The sequence below is a fragment of the Hypanus sabinus genome, chromosome 1, assembly GCF_030144855.1.
Source record: "Hypanus sabinus isolate sHypSab1 chromosome 1, sHypSab1.hap1, whole genome shotgun sequence".
Classification (NCBI taxonomy): Eukaryota; Metazoa; Chordata; class Chondrichthyes; order Myliobatiformes; family Dasyatidae; genus Hypanus; species Hypanus sabinus.
In genome coordinates this window covers 131,844,606-131,867,075 of record NC_082706.1, presented here as the reverse complement: position 1 = coordinate 131,867,075, position 22,470 = coordinate 131,844,606, and the positions used below count along the sequence as shown (strand labels likewise).

Here is a 22,470-nt window from a genome sequence, read left to right as displayed (position 1 = left end):
GGTCCTACCTTTTAGAAAGGATTATGGACAGTATAGGAGGCAGACACCCAGCCCAACTGTGGATGTGCCAAAGGTCAAACAATTGAATCTGTTACCACACTGATCCACAGGATCTTGAATAGTGAACTTTTCCCTCCATTGATGCTGCCTGACCTGCTGAGATCTCCGGAGCTTTTTGTGTTGCTCAAGGTGTTGTAGTGTTTTCTTTTGAAGAACTCTTTCTGCCCAGCCTTTGAAGTAACTGAGGTACAGCTTTAAAGCTGGGATCAACAACTGTTACTGCCACACTTTACAGCTGGAGTCAACACTATGACACCTTTACATGTGGAGTTAACAGCGTCACTGTCACACCTTAACAGCTGGGCTCAACACTGTAACTGTCACCATCACTGTTGCAGCATCACAGCCGGACTCAACAGTGTCACTGTCAGAGTTTTACAGCATCACCATCACTGTGGGGTCACCCCTCTTCACCGAGCTGATACTGTATCATGTGATATAGGAGACCAGGTGAAAAGCAAGAACATACAGACTATGACCAGTTAATTTCAAAGCCTTTTAATAAATTCTACCTGTAATTCAAAGATCAATTGTCAGATATGTTGAACTGCCAATTATTTCTACTATTAAAACTATAAGTTTTCTTACACTTGGGAATTACAGCAAAGGCACTTCAAGCAGGCAATGGATGATAAACAAAAGGTTAGTATTAGGTTCACTCTCATCATCCAGAAACCATTGATGGTTGTTAGCAACGGCAAAGATGTTTAAGTGTATGGATGCATATCAGTTGCTCAATTGAGTCTCATCTGGTTCTTCTTCATTCTCTTCAAAATATTCGCCCTCATCAGCTGTAGCGTCTTGATACTGTTGATACTCGGACACCAGATCATTCATATTGCTCTCTGCTTCGGAAAATTCCATTTCGTCCATTCCTTCCCCAGTAAACCAATGCAGGAAAGCCTTCCTGCGGAACATGGCTGCAAACTGCTCTGATATGCGTTTGAACAGTTCCTGGATCGCTGTGCTGTTCCCTATAAAGGTAGAGGCCATTTTGAGCCCTCGGGGCGCGATGTCACACACAGCCACCTTGACGTTATTAGGGATCCACTCCACAAAGTAGCTGCTATTCTTACTCTGCACAGCGAGCATCTGCTCATCAATCTCCTTCATGGACATGGGACCCCGGAACACAGTGGCTACTGTCAGGTAGCGGCCATGGCGAGGGTCGCAGGCAGCCATCATGTTCTTGGCATCAAACATCTGCTGGGTGAGTTCGGAGACCGAAAGGGTGCGGTATTGTTGGCTGCCCCGGGCAGTGAGAGGGGCAAAGCCAGGCATGAAGAAGTGTAGTCTAGGAAAGGGCACCATGTTCACAGCTAACTTCCTCAGATCAGCATTCAGCTGGCCAGGAAACCTCAAGGAAGTTGTCACCCCGCTCATCGTTGCAGACACAAGGTGGTTCAAATCCCCATACGTTGGAGTGGTGAGTTTTAAAGTACGGAAACAGATATCATACAGTGCCTCATTATCGATGCAGTAAGTTTCGTCAGTGTTCTCGACTAACTGATGGACAGATAAGGTAGCGTTGTAAGGCTCGACCACGGTGTCTGAAACTTTGGGTGATGGCATGACACTGAACGTGTTCATTATTCTATCAGGATATTCCTCACGGATTTTGCTGATCAGTAGTGTACCCATTCCAGAGCCGGTGCCCCCTCCCAGCGAATGAGTGAGCTGAAAGCCTTGGAGGCAGTCACAATTTTCGCATTCCTTCCTTAGCACATCCATCACCGAGTCCACCAGCTCTGCACCTTCTGTGTAGTGTCCCTTGGCCCAGTTGTTCCCTGCACCTGTTTGTCCTAATGGCCAGAGAAGAAAGAATTACATATCGACATTTAAAATCACAAATTCTGATTGAACTGCTACATAAAATTTCCAGGAGTTTTTGGTCCATTAGTAGGATCGACACATCAAAATGCAGAAAGAAACACATGCTTTAAAGGTTGTCAATTGCATTTTAATATGATTTAAACAACGAACAGAAATAAAAAGAGTCAGGAATCTATGATCACCTCAACCAAGTATTCATTTGTAACCCTTACATATCCTCACATTCTCTTGCCTTGAAACCATCACTACACATTTTAAGGACTTATTATTAGTTGGTTTTGAAAACATTTTCTAAATATTAAAATGCTGAGATTGGTAGAGGGTAAAGCATTGAACCAAATGAATGAACTGGATGTCACAAAGGCCCTGAAATCTGTCAAAGGCAGAAAGCATATTCTTTCCAGCAAACCTTTGAGATCTGAGAGGCAACAGAAACATGTCGGTAAAACTCATGGTCACAAGTGGAATGCACAGAGGTCAGAGTGGAACTCGGATTCCTAGAGCTGTGAAGCAGTACCACCAACTGTTAACACAAAGTGCACTGCAGATGCTGTAGTCAAATCAAGATGTACTAAAAGGCTGGAAGAACTCAGCAGGTTGGGCAGCATCTGTTGAGAGGAGCAGTCAACGTTTTAGGACGAAGGGTCTTGACCCGAAACGTTGACTGCTCCTTGCAACGGATGCTGCCTGACCTGCTGAGTTCATCCAGCTTTTTTGTACTACCAACAGTTGCATCTCTATGCTGCCACTGTTCAGCATATCCCTCCATACCCCAGAAACACCCTGTGGAACAGAGGTTCATCTTGCAATGTTGCTTTCCACCACGTGGAAGTCCAGCCACTCACCATTCTGACTTGGAAATATATGTTCCTTCACCGTCACTGGGAATCATACTGGAAATCTCTCCAAGGGCTGCAGTGGTTAAAGAGGGTAGCTCATCACCACCTTCTCAAAGGCATGTAGGAATGGGCAACTAAATGTGACAATCTGCTAGAGGAACTCAGTAAGTCAAACAGCATCTGTGGGGGCAAATGGACCAGCAACGTTGCAGGTCAAAACCTTGAATTCGGTCTCCACTGAGTTCTTTCAGTAAATGAGTTGCTCCAGATTGTGGCATCTCTTGTATCTCCCTGGACAATTCAATGCTGGTTTATCCTATGAAACCCACGTCCCTTGAATTAATACATACTACGTGTTTTAAAATAAACCCAATCCAACCCAGCAGTGGAACAAATGGATTAGTGAGAACTGGTGGCTGGTTTTCTTTCAGTGTGTTGTTACATGCCTTTTCAGCTCATCCCGAGTTATCTGTGGCCCTGAAAATAAACTGCAGTTTGAGCTGAATGGGGCTTACAGTCACACTGCTGAATAAGCTGAACAATTCCAAACTGGCTGCATCAGCCTCACTGTGGTTAGCAGCCAGCCTTTTCAAAAGGGTGATGTGCCGATGAGCACTCCTGCTGCTGCATCATCTCGTTGAACAAAGTCCAACCAAGAGCACGTGCTTCCTTATACTCTCCAGCACTGCTGGTGAAACAGGACATCTACTTCCGTGTGTGGAACAGAGGTAACTTCCTGAGGTAAATGGCACAAGGCATATTAGAAATAAATCATTTAATTCAGCGAGTAGTTGAAATTTGCAATTGATCATCTGCAGGAAACCTGGAAACTGAATCAGTGTCTTTTAAAACAAATTAAACTGGCACTAGAGAATAATACGCAGGGGAATAGAACTGGTACAATTCTCTGACAGGACATCATAGATTCAATGGGCTGAATGGTTTCCTTCTGTGCAACAATTTGATGACTCTACCCAGAGTCTTTCTCTGTTTGGAGATCAGCATGGGTGGGGGGACTTGCCAGAGAAAGTTCTTGTAAGCAGACAGTTCCCAGGCCATCTGGTTTATGTAAGGTGCATTGGAGATGATCCCACATCTCTTCTAAATGGCTCCACAGAAACAGGGAGATCTGTTAGAAGTGGAGCACTTACATCTGACAAGTGTTTAAAATTAACTTCTCTCAAAAACAAACTGCACAGACTTGGGTCAAAGACTCACAGTTCTTGAATGCAAGCAAAAGAAATAATTTATCTTAACTGCACCACTTTGAAATCATGTCATTTTGTCTTCTACATTATGCCTATATTTGAAGGCAGCAGAGGAACAGGACTCCACCTCCGAGACTTTAATCCCACTGCTGTAAATCAGATCAGAACCCGTCCCTCCACGATCTGCAAAGTCTCACTGGCCGACAAAGAGCATGACAGCCAAACTGCTTCCACTGAAGTCAGTTAACCAATGATACTGTGTTCAAAACAGGAATTGGCTTGCACTTCCAGAGTCCAGGGAGCGCAGAGAAAGGGCAAAAAGTTACGTGAACTCAAATGCAAAATTCTAGAGGTGTATTTCTTTTTGCCTCATTACATGCAAGATTTATCTCAGCTTTACTTTGTATTCAGTAAACCCACTTTGAAATCTTAACAAAATGAAAGGTTGAGTGAGCTAGGGCTTTTCTCTTTGGAGTGGAGGAGGATGAGAGGAATCTTATCAAGGTGTGTAAGATAATGAGAGGCATAGCTAAACCAGCACCTTTTCATAGGATGGCAATAAGAGAGGACATCCTTTCAAAGTGAGTGGAGGAAAGTTTAGGAGAGATGTGAGAGGTAGGTTTTTATACAGAGAGTACTGCATGCCTGGAATGCACTGCCAGGGGTGGTGGTAGAAGCAGATACATTAGGGACATTTACAAGATGCTTAGATAGCCACACATTTGGGGAAAAAAAAACAAATGGAATGCTATTGGCAATGTAGAAATGAGGAGTTAGATTGATCATAGGCTGTACTTTGCTGTATTGTTCTATGTTCAAAATAAATTGTGTCTCAGGTTCTTGGCAAACCATAAAAATAAATACAGTTGTGCATTTTGCACTGAATCTGCCAAACTTTAAAACACTTCTTGTTTCGCAGCATGGTGACTGCAGGTTGTAGTAATGGAAGTGCACACCAGCAAAATAAAACTTCAGGATGCAGAGTGGTAAGCTGATCTAGAAAAATCAGGCAACTAAAGGCCATCACTCACAGCTGGATTCTACCTCATCATGCAGGCTCCCAGCTGGAGCTGCCCACCACCTCTTTGTCTCTACAGACACTCTTGGCCACACCACCGGCCATTTCAGGTTTGTCATTCAACCATATGCACATATACAGCTAAATGAAACAGCGTTCCCCCAGGGATTACATGCAAGATCTTTGGTTAACCAGAATCTCTTGTCTGTCCTAAGCTGTTGCTACACATGGTGCAAGGAAGGCCACTTGTCTAGGTTCCGTTTCCCAGCCCAATCTTGGCTAAGCACACCTCTTCCCAATGTCCTCTGCAGCAGCTTTGTGACATCCCAGCCCTTAATTAGTCAGTGACTAAAGGACTTATTCCAGCCAAGCCTCTTCACTCTCAGAAGTCACCTGTGAGATCAGAGGGAATCCACAGCCATTCTCCCTCCATTCATCTCAGAACAATTGAAACCTTCTAATGTAATATAAACAAGGATCTTTTCAGTGCCACAGGTCAACGCACCCAGGAGACTCACCAAATATGAAATTATCCGGTTTGAAGAGTTGTCCCAAACTCCCCGAGCGAATACTGTCCATCGTCCCTGGCTCCAAATCCAAGAGGATCGCTCTGGGAACATACTTCTGGGCTGCAAGTTTGGTCGATTGCCATGTTAGTGAGAATCATACACTGAAAGGCAACAGCCGGCGAGCCACCTCCCCACCCGTTGCAATGACTCCCCCTCCCCACCAGAAACTCACACATCGCTTCGTTGTAGTACACGTTGATTCTCTCCAGTTGCAAGCGCGAGTCGCCAATGTAATTGCCCCCGGGATCGATGCCATGCTCGTCGCTAATCACCTCCCAAAACTAGAGCAAAGTAAAGAGAGAGAGAGAGAGAGAGAATAAACTGGATTTGAGTCTGGGTATGGAGACAGTCGCTCCCTGTCTAATCACCAGACTGTAGCGGAGAGGCGCGGGGTCCGGCCCAACTCCAGAATTAGAGTGTATAAATTGCCCAAAATTCCTAATGGAAACTCTAAAGCCCCTCCCAAAAACAACAAATGCTTTTGAGAGATTCCTTCTCCCCTACTACAGGTTTGAAGAGTTTGGGAGGAACTTAAGTGAATACCCAGACGTTCGTTCCCGGGACACGGCAGAAAGAAGTAAGCTCGGGATTTTTCCCACCTTGCTCCCGATCTGATTCCCGCACTGTCCCGCCTGAATGTGAACAATCTCCCGCATGGTGCTCCTCTTCACGGGCTCCGAGTCGACCACTTGTCCTCTGATCCCGATCTTGGGCGGCTCCCTTGGCCCTGTTTTATAGAGTAGGCTCCGAGCCCACCCGCCCGCATTCCTGACAATCCCGCTCAGTCCAAAGGCGGAGCCAACGCAAGGGACATTGAAACCTCCGAATCACTGAGCGGCGGACACCGCCGGTGGGAGACTTACTGGGCAAGGAGTCCTATGATTCACCGTTCAACCCCTACCAGGGCACTTGAGGAGCTTGGTATAACACAGAATAGTAGAGCACAAGAACAGGCCCTTCGGCCCACAATAGCTGTGCTGACCATGTTGCCAAACTAAATCTACCTGCCTGTATATGATCCACACCTCTCCATTCTCTGGCTGTTCATGTGTCTCCCTAAAGATCTCCTAAACACCACCGTGATATCTGTGTCCTTCACATAAGAAATAGCAGGAGTAGGCCATCTGGCCCGTCGAGCCTGCTCTGCTATTCAATAAGATCAAGGCTGATTTGGCCATGGACTCATCAACACCTTCCTGCCTTTTCCCCATAACCCTTAATCCCCCTACTATGCAAAAATCTATCCAACCTTGTCTTAAATATATTTACTGAGGTAGCCTCCACTGCTTCATTAGGCAGAGAATTCTACAGATTCACCACTCTCTGGGAAAAGCAGTTCCTCCTCATCTCCATCCTAAATCTACTCCCCCGAATCTTGAGGCTATGTGCCCTAGTTCTAGTCTCACCTACCAATGTAAACAACTTTCCTGCCTCTTCCTATCCATCACCCTTGACGATGCATTCCAGGTGCCCACCTCTCTATACAACAGCTGTCCTACACATCTCCTTTGAATCTCTCCTTAAATGCATATGCATTTGATGTTTCTTTCCTGGAAGAGCGACTCTGAGAATATTCTGGATATATACCTCTCCTAATTTTTTAAACTTCTATCAGGTGTCCAGATGAACAATTGAAGTTTGTCCAAACTTTCCTTAATCCAGATAGCATCCTGGTGAAACTGCCTGCACCCTCTTCAAAGCATCGACATCCCTCTTTAATGGGCTGAACAGAACTGAACTCTACTCCAGATGTGGTCTGACCAAAGTTTTATACAGCTACAACATGACTCCATCTGTCTTACACTCAGTGTTCTGACCAGTAAAGCCATGCATGCCATATGCCTGTCTACTTTGTGGCCACTTTCAAGGACCTATAGACTTGGACTCCAAAATCAATGCTGATAAAGCTCCTGCCATCTACTGTGCTCTTGCCCTTTTCATTTGACCTTCCAAAGTTCAAACCTTGCACTTTCCAAGATTCAACACAGCTGTCTCTCTGCGAAAATCTGCAACCGATCTACACCCTACAGCGCCCTATCACAACCTTCATCCCTGTCCACAAATCGCCAGTCTTTGTGTTGTCCACAAACTTGATATTAAAAGCAAGATTGTAATACCCAAAGTTCCATCTACTACAGGATGGCCTCCAGGCCAGGAATCCCACCATCCCACCCAAGCCCACTGATGTTTCAAGGCCTATTTAGCTTCATACCCCACAATCAGCTAGAAACATAGAATTGAACAGCCCGTATCATCCTTGCCAACTGTGGTACCTATTTATACTAATCCCTTTAGGTTTGTATCCCTCCAGCCTCTCCTCCCCAAGAATACCTTTTAATTAGTGTAATTATAACTGCAATCTGTAATTATATCCTGTTTCAATATACCTGATAACTTAAAACATTGGGAAGGATTTTTAAAGCAATTTGATGCACTGTGCCCATTGAGGATTGGCTTTAACAAATGTGACACACACTAGAGAGAATCCAAAAGGATCTATTTGATCATCTGTTTTCAGTACATCGGACATTGAGAATCCTACTGTTTACTTTGAGCTTGGTGACAAATTGGTCAGCACAACATTGCGGGCTGAAGGACCCATACTGTGCTATATTTATGTTGTGACTTTTGGGGCAACAGAAGGTAAGAAAAAGATATTAGGATGTTGTGTATGGGGAGTAGGTTTGGATATTCATAGGGAGTGAGTCCCTGAATATTTACAAGGAATCTGGAAATTAATGGAGTGTGTGAATATATAGAGGGAAAGAGTGTGAATATTTGAGTGGATTTCACGTGTGTGTGTGTGTGTGTGTGTGTGTGTGTGTGTGTGTGTGTGTGTTTTCACATGCCTATGGGTATTTACAGAGTACTGTATGGGTATTTGCATATCTCCTAGCTTCTCAGCATTAGATTTCACCAGCCACCTAGTTTCCCATTCTACCACCCTCTTTATAGCTCCTTGAAGTTTATTTCTATTCTTCTTGCAGATCACTGCACTTCCAAATTTTTAAAAATGTTAACCAGAAGAGATTCTGCAGAAATCCACAGCAACACACACAAAATGCTGGAGGAGCTCAGCAAGTCCAGCAGTATCTATGGAGAGGAATGACCAGTCAACATTTTGGGCCAAGGCCTTTCATTAGGACTTTAAAATGTCTTTGATCTGTTGCACATTAACGTTTGTCTTCTGTTATGGGTATATCTGGTAGAATGTAGCTGTACTGCCAGAATAACCTTTCCCTCTGGGACTCAGGACCATTCGAGATAAGTTGCCCTGTGGAGCAGTCAGTATTCATGGCAGTTTTTACATTTTGATATCAACAGTGGAACACTGGACACAGACCAGTAGAATTTCACAGCAATAACAATATATAGAGAACACAGACACAAGCCAGAGACAACAAAATGGATGAAGTCAGAGTGAGTCAGATAGATATGTTGACATGGAGTAAGGGAAAGGAGCCAGTTGTGGGGGAATGGATGCAGACAGGCTTTAGCTGCTGGTCACTGCTTTATATTTGAGTGACTAATTATCTTCCCCCAAATGTATCATGCAGAGTTGGAAGCAACTGTGTGCTGTTATCACTGTAAATTAATTTCTCAAAATCAAGGTAGGGAATGAGAATATCGACAGTCTTCTCATAATTTATTCCATGCTTAATCCTCCAGCAGAAACATTTGTATGAATAACATTAATCTGTATGAATAGCACTTCCTCAGTCAAATTAACAAGAGATTTGCATTTCTATAGCACCCTTCACAAGGTTGCCCATAGTTTTTTAGCAAAGAGTCATAGGACATTACAATACCAAAGTAGGCCATTCAGCCCATCGAGTCCGAGTTGATCCTCACCTGGACCACTCTCATCCATGTACCAATCTGAATTTATTTTAAAAGTTATAATTGAAACTGCATCTACTATTTCTGCTGACAACCCATTGCACACTTTAAAAAAATCCACCCTCAGATCCCCTTAACTATTTCATCTTTCACCCTAAAACTATGATATGTCTCCCTCAACCTCAGTAGAAAACATCTTCACGTGTTTACCCTATCGTATTCCTTTTAATTTTGTATACGTCTATAAAATCATGAGTCAGAGGATGATCCATCGATGCTTCCTCTTGCAACCTCCATCACCCCAGTCACTCCACATGGCATCCAGAACATAGGACACTACGCGACATCCAGAACCACACCACCTGAAGACCTGAGCTCCCAGACCAGCTGTGCTTCTGGCCAAGCTGTTGCTCTAAAGTTAGAACACTGGCATCTTCCTGACGATGTGCTAAATTCCCAGGACAAACCAATCCAGCTAATTTTCACACAATTGGTTGACTCCCATATATCAGCAAAGATATCCTTGAGAGAGATATCATGGAGCACTAACCAATAACCTGCTTAATGGGAACACTCAGCAACATAGAAGACAGCACCAGTTCAAGCCCTTTGGACTGCAATGTCTGTGCCAAACATGATGCCAATTTAAAATCTGCATCCCCCCATTCTCTGCCTGTTCTTGTCTCCGTCTAACTGCCTTATAAACATCACTATGTATGTGTGTCCACCACTTCCTCTGTCAGCACATTCCAGGCAACCAATACTCAGTGTAAAATCACAACGAGCTGGAATGAGCTGCCAGCGGAAGTGGTGGTTGTGGATAACATTTAAGAGATGTTTGGATAGGCACACAAATGAGAGGAGTATGCAGGGCTATGGTGTGGATTTGAGTTGATGGGACAAGACAGCAATAGAGGTCAGCACGGACTAGATGGGTTGAATAATCTATTCTGTGCTGTAGTTCACTGTGACTCTATGACTCCAAATCTGGTTTAAACTTTTCCACTTCATCTTAAACCTATACCCGCCAGTATTTGAAATTTCCACTCCGATATTTAGATTCCACTTAAATTTCCACTTAGGTACAGTAGTGAAATTTAAGAGACTACTAGACAGGTATATGGAGGAATTTAAGGTGGGGGGTTATATGGGAGGCAGGGTTTGAGGGTCGGCACAACATTGTGGGCCAAAGGGCCTGTAATGTGCTGTACTATTCTATATTCTATGTTCTAAAAGACTCTGCTCTACTTATACCAATATTTAATTCCTTATCCACCTTGTATTTACTCACTCAGTGATGCAAAGGATTGGCAATGCTCCATGACTCTGCCCAGCAGGGACAGGGATGCATCTAGTAATATAATCTCTGTACGCAGGCTAAGCTAAGGATGGAGCCAAGAGTTAGAGGTCTTGATGTCACAAAAATAGCCTCTAGCTCAGGTTTGGCAGAGCTGGTACTTCACGCCTGCAGAATCCTGTCCTTGAGCACTGTCTGTGTGAACGACTATTTTGTATCTGTGTTGTAGTATGTACTGAGCGATACTGACCATCTGTTTTCGGCCTTGAGCCCATCCTGGTTGGGTCAACTAGCCAAATCTCACAGAGCAACACAACTTAGAACTCATTCAAAAATATTGCGAAACCTCGTAGCACAGGTATTAACGTAATATCAAATCTTTGACATATTAAAGAAATCTCAAAAGACTATGCTGGAAACTAAAATAAAGAATCATATACTGCTGTAGGAATGATGAATTCAGCTCTGATTCTGAACCTCCACTCACCCAGTGTGGTTTTGATATACGGGCTGAATCTGCTCACATTAACTGTGAAAACTGCCCTTCTTGCTGCTTATCTCAGTATCTTTTCTAGCAGATAATAGTCATGTTTGTGATAATTGATTGACATGAACTCCTCACTTTGCAACCAATTTACCCTTGTGTGCCCAGGCACTCTAACCCAATTAGCCCAGTTATTTCATCATCATCATTCTTCACTGGAGCATTGTTAGAGTCTGGGGGAGCTCTGAGCTTATCAGAACCTGAAGAACTTGCTCCCACTCTGCTGGCATTCAATAAACAGATAGATTACTAATCTTTGGGAAAAGAACATGATGTCAATTATGTCCTTGGGTTAATCTTGTTTTCTCACACCTTCTTCAAATTGTTGAACAAAGATCACATGGTGTCTCATACTTGCTGAGTAGGCTTTGGAGAGGCAGCTAGTTAAAGCAAATGCTGTCACCAGAGCAGAAGGACTGGGAAATGAATGCAACCAAGGGCTGACTGATTTCCCGGTCCTGATGGCCTACATCCTGTGTCTTAGAACATCGAAGATTATATCACACGTACAGGCCCTTCGGCCCACAGTGTCTGTGTTGACCATGATGCCAATTTAAACTGAATAAGTGCCTGCACATGGTCTGTATCTCCCCCTTTCCTGTCTTTTCACATGCCTGACTAAATACCTCTAAACATTGCTATCGTATCTCCTTTCACCTCTTCCCCTGCAGCCCTTTCTAGGCACATTACTACTCCCTCTGTAAAAAGTAACCAAAGAGATCTCCTTTGAACTTCCCCCTCTCAGTTTAAACCTAGGCCCTGCAGTATTTGACATTTACACCCAGGGTAAAAGCTCAGGCTATCTTCCCTATCTGTGCATCAAAGTTTTCAGCTTTGAAAACTCCAGAAAAAACAATTTCAGTGTGCTCAGCCTCGCCTTGCTAATACATCGGAATTCAGACCAGTAAACTCTTCTGCATTTCTACAGTCTTCATGTCCTTCCTGTAATGCAACTTCCAGAAATGCACAGAACACTCCAGATGTGCACTAACAAGGTTTTATACAGCTGCAACATGACCTCATGTACGGAGAGGAGAAGGAAGTTGATGCAATTCTAAAACATAAACCTAATTGAAAGAAAAAGGCGGGAGCCCGGGAGAACATCTACATTTTGTCTTTAAGCAAGGTGGTGGCATGGTGACGTATACCATTCACATACTTCACATATAACTCATACTAAATTATTTATCATAGCACTCCTTCCTGCCGAGCTATAAACTCCAACTCAAGAATGCATCACTTATATGTGTGTGAGTGTGTGTGTATGTATATATATATATATATATATATAACATAGAATAGTACAGCACATTACAGGCCCTTCGGCCCACAATGTTGTGCCCACCCTCAAACCCTGCCTCCCAAATAACCCATCTTAAATTCCTCCATATACCTGTCTAGTAGTCTCTTAAACTTCACTAGTGTATCTGCCCCCACCACTGACTCAGGCAGTGCATTCCACGCACCAACCACTGAGTGAAAAACCTTCCTCTAATAGCCCTCTTGAACTTCCCTCCCCTTACCTTAAAGCCATGTCCTCTTGTACTGAGCAGTGGTGCCCTGGGGAAGAGGCACTGGCCATCCACTCTGTCTATTCCTCTTAATATTTTGTACACCTCTATCATGTCTCCTCTCATCCTCCTTCTCTCCAAAGAGTAAAGCCCTAGCTCCCTTAATCTCTGATCATAATCCATACTCTCTAAACCAGGCAGCATCCTGGTTAATTTCAGTACCCTTTCCAATGCTTCCACATCCTTCCAAAAGTGAGGTGACCAGAACTGGACACTAACAGAACAGTACTCCAAGTGTGGCCTAACTAGAATTTTATAGAGCTGCATCATTACATCGCATCTCTTAAACTCTATCCCTCGACTTATGAAAGTCCATAACACCCCATAAGCTTTCTTAACTACCCTATCTACCTGTGAGGCAACTTTCAGGGATCTGTGGACATGTACCCCCAGATCCCTCTGCTCCTCCATACTACCAAGTATCCTGCCATTTACTTTATACTCTGCCTTGGAGTTTGTCCTTCCAAAGTGTACCACCTCACACTTCTCTGGGTTGAACTCCATCTGCCACTTCTCAGCCCACTTCTGCATCCTATCAATGTCTCTCTGCAATCTTTGACAATCCTCTACACTATCCACAACACCACCAATCTTTGTGTCATCTGCAAACTTGCCAACCCACCCTTCCACCCCCACATCCAGGTCGTTAATAAAAATCACGAAAAGTAGAGGTCCCAGAACAGATCCTTGTGGGACACCACTAGTCAGAACCCTCCAATCTGAATGTACTCCCTCCACCACGACTCTGCCTTCTGCAGGCAAGACAATTCTGAATCCACCTGGCCAAACCTCCCTGGATCCCATGCCTTCTGACTTTCTGAATATGCCTACTGTGTGGAACCTTGTCAAATGCCTTACTAAAATCCATGTAGATCACATCCACTGCACTACCCTCATCTATATGCCTGGTCACCTCCTCAAAGAAATGTATCAGGCTTGTTAGGCACGATCTGCCCTTCACAAAACTATGCTGACTGTCCCTGATCAGACCATGATTCTCTAAATGCCCATAGATCCTATCTCTAAGAATTTTTTCCAACAACTTTCCCACCACAGACATAAGGCTCACTGGTCTATAATTACCCAGACTATCCCTACTACCTTTTTTGAACAAGGGGACAACATTCGCCTCCCTCCAATCCTCCAGTACCATTCCCGTGGACAACGAGGACATAAAGATCCTAGCCAGAGGTTCAGCAATCTCTTCCCTCGCCTCGTGGAGCAGCCTGGGGAATATTCCGTCAGGCCCGGGGGACTTATCCGTCCTAATGTATTTTAACAACTCCAACACCTCCTCTCCCTTAATATCAACATGCTCCAGAACATCAACCTCACTCATATTGTCCTCACCATCATCAAGTTCCCTCTCAGTGGTGAATACCGAAGAGAAGTATTCATTGAGGACTTCGCTCACTTCCACAGCCTCCAGGCACATCTTCCCACTTTTATCTCTAATCGGTCCTACCTTCACTCCTGTCATCCTTTTGTTCTTCACATAATTGAAGAATGCCTTGGGGTATTCCTTTACCCTACTCATCAAGGCCTTCTCATGACCCCTTCTTGCTCTTCTCAGCCCCTTCTTAAGCTTCTTTCTTGCTACCCTATATTCCTCAATAGACCCATCTGATCCTTGCTTCCTAAACCTTGTGTATGCTGCCTTCTTCCACCTGACTAGATTTTCCACTTCACTTGTCACCCTTGGTTCCTTCACCCTACCATTCTTTATCTTCCTCAATGGGACAAATTTATCCCTAACATCCTGCAAGATATCCCTAAACATTGACCACATGTCCATAGTACATTTCCCTGCAAAAACATCATCCCAATTCACACCCGCAAGTTCTAGCCTTATAGCCTCATAATTTGCCCTTTCCCAATTAAAAATTTTCCTGTCCTCTCTGATTCTATCCTTTTCCATGATAATACTAAAGGTCAGGGAGTGGTGATCACTGTCCCCCAGATGCTCACCCACTGACAGATCTGTGACCTGACCCGGTTCATTATCTAATACTAGATCTAGTATGGCATTCCCCCTAGTTGGCCTGTCAACATATTGTGACAGGAATCCATCCTGGACACACTTAACAAACTCTGCCCCATCTAAACCCTTGGAACTAATCAAGTGCCAATCAATATTAGGGAAGTTAAAGTCACCCATGATAACAACCCTGTTATTTTTGCACCTTTCCAAAATCTGCCTCTCAATCTGCTCCTTAGTATCTCTGCTGCTACCAGGGGGCCTATAGAATACCCCCAGTAGAGTAACTGCTTCCTTCCTGTTCCTGACTTCCACCCATACTAACTCAAAAGAGGATCCTGCTACATTACCCACTCTTTCTGCAGCTGTAATAGTATCCCTGACCAATAATGCCACCCCTCCTCCCCTCTATCCCTTTTAAAGCACTGAAATCCAGGAATATTGAGAATCCATTCCTGCCCTGGTGCCAGCCAAGTCTCTGTAATGGCCACTACATCATAATTCCATGCACGTATCCAAGCTCTCAGTTCATCACCTTTGTTTCTGATGCTTCTTGGATTGAAGTACACACACTTTAGCCCTTCTACCTTACTACCTTTATACTCTTTATTCTGCTGCTCTTTCCTCAAAGCCTCTTTATACGTTAGATCTGGCTTTACTCCATGCACTTCTTTCACTGCTCTATTGCTCTGGGTCCCATCCCCCTTGCAAATTAGTTTAAACCCTCCCGAATCATGCTAGCAAACCTACCTGCAAGGATATTGCTCCCCCTTGATTTCAGGTGCAACCCATCCAATCTGTACAGGTCCCACCTTCCCCAGAAGAGATCCCAATGGTCCAAAAATCTAAAACCCTGCGCCCTGCACCAACCCCTCAGCCACGCATTCAACTGCCATCTCCTCCAATTCTTACCATCGCTATCATGTAGTACTGGCAGCAATCCTGAGAACGCCACCCTTGAGGTCCTGTTCTTCAGTCGTCTGCCTAGTTCCCGAAACTCACACTTCAGGACCTCATTCATCCCTCTTCCTGCCTATGTCGTTGGTCCCGACATGTATCACGACTTCTGGTTGCTTTCCCTCTTGTACCAGGATGTCATGCACCCAGTCAGAGACATCCCGGACCCTGGCACCCAGGAGGCAACAAACCATGTGGGTTTCCTTCTCACCCTTCTCACGTCCACAAAATTTCCTGTCTGCTCCCCTGACTATAGAGTCTCCAATGACGACAGCTCTCCTCTTCTCCATCCCATCCTGCACCACAGGGCCAGACTCAGTGCCAGAGGCCCTGCCACCATGGCTCACACATGGTCGGTTGTTCCCACCAACAGCATCCAGGACAGCAAACTTATTATTTCTGGGGAATGGCTACAGGGGTGCTCTGCACTACCTGTCTAGTCTCCTTCGCTTTCCCCCCCTCGGACTGTCACCCAATGACCTGCTTCCGGCAGCCTAGATGTGACTACCTCCCTGTAGCTCTCATCTATGACCGCCTCATTCTCCCTTGAGTCGAAGGTCATCCAGCTGCTGCTCCAGATTCCTCACACGGTCTTCCAGATCGCCCAGACGCAAGCACTTCTGGCAGGTGTGACTCTGCGGGAGAGGGGAGTTCCCCCAAGACTGCCACATCTCACAGGAGAGGCACATCACCATCTCAGGAGGCATTGCAAAGACTAACTGTGAACAAACTCGTCCTCTACCTCTTCCCGTTGATGCCTCTCGAGTCAATGGTGGGGAGGCTAGTGCCCGTAGAGGACCTGGCTAAGTCTACAACCCTCTGAAGCCTCTTCTGATCCTGCACATTACAGCCCCCATACCAGGCACTGGTGCAATCAGTGAGAATGCTCTCCACTATACACATGTAGAAATTTGCAAAAGTCTTCAGAGGCTCGCCAGATCTCCTCAAACTCCCAATAAAGTGGCGTGCGTTTTTCATGATTGCATCAAAGTGTTGGGCCCAGATACATCCTCTAAGATGCTGAAACCCTGAAACTTGAAACTATTCAGCCTTTCATTTCTACAGCCCCCCATACAGAAATTTACAAACCTTGACCTAAAGAAATGTTTCTTTTTTGCAATCTTAAATGTTGAAACAATTATATTGAGTCCACATTCCCTATTTCTGGAATCTGTCTGTCTCATGCTGTCACCACACTCCTGGACTCCTTTGTGCCCACAAAAGTAGACAACCTGTCAGTCAGTGTATCGGCCATATTACAGGGTCCAGTCTACACAGGAAGCAAGAACTGTGGCGACTCCTTGTAGACGCAACCAAGTTCCATCTGATAAAATGGAGTCTTGTTTGGACATCATTATTCTGGAGTAAAGAATGGAATTTGTGTCTGACCTTCACTTCAGTGAACCACATGAAACTGTGACCTGTCTGCCTGTCAGTTGGAAGGACTGGAGCTCAGCTTCTTGTACACATGACTTTCTTTGTTACAATCTACAGCGGCAAGGAATTGCAGGATTATGGGGAAGAGCAGAGATGGGAGAATAATTGTGTAGCTGAAAGAGCAAGGACAGAGACAATGGGCTGAATAGCCTCAGTAATCATCTATCATGCTTTTGTTTCACTGGCATAGCAGTGCAGCTGATGGGACTGCTCGCTTACAGCTCCAGTGACCGAGGTTTAATCTTGACCTCAGATTGCCTGTTCCCCCCTGACTGTTTGGACTTCCTCTGGGTGCTTTTGTTTCCTCCCACATCCCAAAGAGCTGCTGTTCGATAGATTAACTTTCCATGATAAATTGCCTGCAGTGTGTATGTGATGCTAGATTCTGAGAGGGGATGCTGGGGATGTGGTAAGAATAGATTACAAGGAAAATTAGTGGTGGGCCAACATGAACTCAGTTCACCGAGTGGTCTCCTTCTTTGTCATAAGTCTAGTCTTCACTCAGAGGGTGTCCTGAGTGTGGAATGAACTGCCAGCAGAAGTGGTGGAAGTGGGCTCAGTTGCAACACTTAAAAGAAGTTTAGATAGGTACATGGATGGATATGGTCCAGCTGCAGGTAAATGGGACCAGGCAGAAGATCTGGCTAGCATGGTATGGATGGGCTGAAGTGCCTGTATCTATGCCATAGTGCTCTGTAACTCTGTATTTTAGCTCTATAAAGTCAAAGTCGAGTTTATTGTCATGTGCACAGGTGCAATGAAAAGCTTCCTTGCAGCAGCATCACCGGCACAGAGCATCACTGAAGCAGCATTCACAAGGAAAACATAGCAAATTATACATGGTTCCTACAAGGAACTTGGGTTAGGCTGCATTTGGGAGCACCATTTGCAATTCTGGTCACCCCGTTACTGGAAGGATGCAGAGGTTTTGAAGAGGTTCGCCTGGATTGGAGGGTATGAGCTATCGGACAGGTTGGGCAGAGTTGGAGCCATTTCTCTGGAGAGGCAGAGGCTGAGGACAGCCCTGATTGAAATTCATAAAATGAAAGGTGATGACAGGAAAGACAGGGTAGAAATGCCAAATACAAGAGGACATGCATTTAAGGTGAGAGGGAGAAAGTTTAATGGAGAAGTTGAGCAAGTTTTATTACACAGAGTTTTGTGTGCCTGGAATGGTTTGCCAGGAGCAGTGGTGGAAGATACAACGTGCGATTTCGGAGGCTTTGAGGTGGCTCATGAATATGCAAAGTTTGGAGGGGTTTGGATCGTGTGGGCAGAAGGGATTTGATTTATCTAACATTGTGTTTGGCACAGAAAACACGGGCTGAAGGGCTGTTCCTGCACTGTATTGTTCTACATTCTACCCTTTATGGAATATGGAAAGATGTTTATGTAGACTACCATCCCAATGCCTAGGTTACCCCTCCACTTTCCAGAAAATTACTCCCCTGTTCGGTGTGCTACCAAGAGTCTCAAATTTACAAAGCAAATTCCTCCGGTATGAGATAAGGACTGTTGTCAAGGTCACTAATGAGCAATACACCTTATTGAAAGTTGAGAACTCTCACTGAAGAGTGAGCGGCGACTTTGTAATTGTCTCTGGCAGCAGTGTCAGTTTGAACCTGCGGACGACGGTGAGTGCTCAAACATTCACCATAAAGCAAGGGAGGGATCAGCTGCCCGCGGCCAGTTGTGCTGTCATTCATCTCTCAGTAACAGTGACTGTGCAGTGAGAACTGTGTGGCTATGAGGTTTGTCATCAGGAGAATCTTGTTTCATAAAGGAAAGACAAACACAGTTAATAATGTGGGATTACAGAAAGTTACACCTGGCCAATTGGTTTTCATGGCTTTTCTTCCAAGAATAACCTTTATTGAGCTCTATTATATCCTGAACTTTGGCCTTAAATTTTAAAAAAATAAGTCCAACCTCTTATTCACTGTTGCAGAGTACAGTTAATAAATAAGCAGCAAACACATTGCAGACTACCAACCCACCTGACCTGCCTCATGAGAGGGTCTCACTACATCCCTATTAAGAGGGACTCTCTTCCATAGACCTGTTTTCTGATGGAAGAACCCTGAGGTTGCTGCCAAGGCCCCCTGAAGGGTTTAATAAGGTGAACTGTTGTAATCAGGAAGGTGGAAGCAGATTCAATTTAAAGACAACACGCACAAAGAACTCAACAGGTCAGAGAGCATCTATGGAGCGAAACAAACAGATGAGAACCTTCATCTGAACTCTACCTCATTATTCCTTTTATCTGCACTATTTCTCTATGTTGTTATTTATCCTAATGTTATACCTTTGCACTGTACCACTATTGAAACAACAGATATAAGACAGTGATAATAAACCAATTCAGAATCTCACACCCAGGCACACAAGCCCTTACACATAAACACACATTTTTTTTTCTCACACAGACATGCTGGCATCAAGCCTAATGAGGAGGCCTCCACTGACACTTTCTTCCGGGAGAGTTACTGCAGACAACTATTGCCACTCCAGTGAGATCCACTGGATTTATCCGATTTCAGTGAGCTCTGCATCAGGCTTTAGCCACACCAAAGGTTGTGTTTGACTTGCACTGGTAGAATGATAATAAATACCCATGTATAGTCCATAGCCTGCAGCATCAAACTTACTGAGGCTCCACTGGTGTACAGAATTAAAACAACTGCAATTTAGAGGAGATGCTGGAAATTTTAGGGCGGTTTCCGGTCAATTTTATCTTAGCCAGTCAGTAAAGAAATATACTGTCCTGCATACTAGAGTAGACATGCAGAGAGCTGTATTGTTTCTGATGTAAAGTCAGATGAATGCTTGGAATGCAAAGATCAGTGAATCAGCCAAGCTCACTGTGCTGACTTTTGCCTACGCTGAGCTTTCTGAGGCCTGTTTGTAACTGGATATGGAATTGGAGACCAGCTGATTACACAGAGAGATATGTGGCCCAATGATGTGCATTAGGGAGCACATTTAATTCAGCAGGATGTCGCATTGTACATCGCAAGAGGTTTATCAAGCAAGGAGAGCAGTGACACTTTACACATTCACCCATGTATAACTGTGTTGAAAAAGTGATGAGAAAGGCATTCTGCACAAACTCTTGTCTGTCAGGGCTTTAAGTACAGAAGTTGGGATGTCATGTTCCAACTGAGCAAGTCGGTGGTGAGACCATGCTTTGATGGAAGTGCACAGCTCTGGTCAGCAAACAAAGTACTGCAGCACCTCCACTTTCTTAGAAATTTAAGTAGATTTGGCAGCGAAAACTTTGACGAACTTCAGTAGCTGCATAGTATCCTGATTGGCTGCATCACAGCTTGGTATGGAAACACCAATGCCCAGGAACGGAGAAGTCTACAGAAAGTAGTTCATCACAGGCAAAGCTCTCCCCATCACTGAGCACGTTTACATGGAGCGATGCCACAAGAGCACAGCCTCCATCATCCAGGCCATGCTCTCTTCTTGCTGTTACCGATAGGCAGGAGGCACAGAAACCTTAGGTCCCTCAACACCAAGTTCAGGAACAGTTTTACCCTACCACCATCAGGCTCCTAAAACGGTGTAGCTAAGTTCACACACTTCAACTCTGATCCGATTCCACAGCCTACAGACTCGATTTCAAGAACTCTACAACTCACAATCTCAGAATTATATTTTTGCACTATTTGTCTTCTTTTGCACTTTGGTCATTTGTCAGTGTTTGTTTATGCATAGTTTTTAATATCTACCATTTCCTCTGGCAGTTTGTTCCACATCCCCAGCACCTTAAGTATGAAAAAGGTGCCCCTCAGAACCCCTTTAATTTTTACCCTCCCAACTTATACCTATGCCTTCTATTTTTATGTTCCCCTATTCTGGGACACAAACTGTGACTATCCACATTATATCTAGCTTTACACTATTAGCCAACCAGTGCAGATGCTGGAAGTTCCAATTAACACATACAAAATGCTAGAGGAACTCAACAGGCCAGGTGGCATCTATGGAAAAGAGTAAACAGTCCATGCTTCGGGCTGAAACCCTTCATCAGGAGGGGTTCTCTTGTAGGAGATATTACACTTGATTCCTTATTCAGATTGAGATATAGACTGTGATCAGATGTATTGGTGTCTCAGCATCCCAAGTTGACAATGCTGACTAATTCTCAATCCATACCAGTATATTAGAACCAATACTATGCACTCTAATTTGCTTAATGATTGCTAGTGTGACATTTCACTGCAATTCTGCTAATTGTAAGGTCATAGAAAAGTACAGCACAGAAACAGGGCCTTCAGCCCATCTAGTGCATGCTGAGCCATTTAAACTGCCTGCTCCTATTGACCTGCACCAGAACCATAGCCATAAGCAGTTCCTCTTTACATATCCATGTTGAATCTGCCCATTCCTATATATTGCTTCCCAATGAGCCGCAAACTAAATGTGCAGGAACTCAGTAGGTCACAGGGGCATCTGTAGACAAAAAGACGTCAACATTTCAGGTTGAGAGTAGGGCCTTGATCTGAAAAGCTGACTGATCAATTCCCTGTACAGATGATGCTTGCCCTGTTGAGTCCCTCCAGCATTTAGCTTGTTGCTCCAGACTCTAGCATCTGCAGACTCTTGTCTCCATTAGTTTTGAAGTACAGGTAACCCACTTTAAGAATAAATTTCTTCCCTACTTCTGATGTCTAACCAGTCTATAGCTCCCTGTTTTCTTTATCCTTTCCTTCTTAGATAATGGTTTTACATTATTTTTCAATCAGTGAGGACTATCCTATTACCTATGTAAGTTGAGAAGATGGTGACTATAGCATCTCTTTCTCAATAGCCACCTCCTTTAAAACATTAGGATATGGACTCTCAGCTCCTGGGGATTTATCAGCTTTCCGTCATTCTATTTTCTCCAGTCCTAAGTCCAAAGCACAGCTTTGTGGGCTGAAGGGCCTGTATTGTGCTGTAGGTTTTCTGTTCTTACCATTGCTCATTTCTTTGAGTGTGCCATTCACTTTGGGCTTGTAGATCTCCATTAATTTTGGAATCTTTGGAATCTTTCCTCTAGTTTTATGAAGGCAGACAGAAATCACGTTTAATTTCTCACCATTTCATCATTACCCAGTAATTTCTGCTATTTTTGCTGTTGTTTTCTGCTGTCTTGCTGTTCTTTTCTTTTTTGTCCACAACAACTTCCATCGCCTGGTTTAATGTTTTCTGCTAGCTGACTCTCAAGCACTATTTTTCTTTACTTTGGGCCTCCTTTGCTGAATTTTCCCAGTGTCTTACATTTTTTCCTTTGCTCTGAAAGTGTCTGGAAGTTCCTTTCATAGCTGC

General features: G+C 44.3%; 1 protein-coding gene across 1 annotated transcript; it reads right to left on the bottom strand.

Annotated features, from left to right (window-relative positions):
- Positions 1-537: 537 nt before the first annotated feature.
- Positions 538-22,332, bottom strand: LOC132404544 (tubulin beta-5 chain-like). The gene is made up of 5 exons (XM_059988776.1): positions 22,241-22,332; positions 6,127-6,307; positions 5,700-5,808; positions 5,477-5,587; positions 538-1,862 (listed from the first exon to the last, which is right to left on the bottom strand). The coding sequence occupies exons 1-5, from the start codon at positions 22,330-22,332 to the stop codon at positions 787-789; spliced, it is 1,569 nt and encodes a 522-aa protein (XP_059844759.1). The 3' UTR covers positions 538-786.
- Positions 22,333-22,470: the final 138 nt, after the last annotated feature.

Excerpts from the sequence above, each read along its gene's own strand:
- LOC132404544 (XM_059988776.1), bottom strand. The coding sequence starts at position 22,332 with ATGGAAGTTGTTGTGGACAAAAAAGAAAAGAACAGCAAGACAGCAGAA. Across the intron at positions 6,308-22,240 it reads TACTGGGTAATGATGAAATG|CGGGATTGTCAGGAATGCGG; the intron begins GTGAGAAATTAA and ends CTTTGGACTGAG. Across the intron at positions 5,809-6,126 it reads GGAATCAGATCGGGAGCAAG|TTTTGGGAGGTGATTAGCGA; the intron begins GTGGGAAAAATC and ends ACTTTGCTCTAG.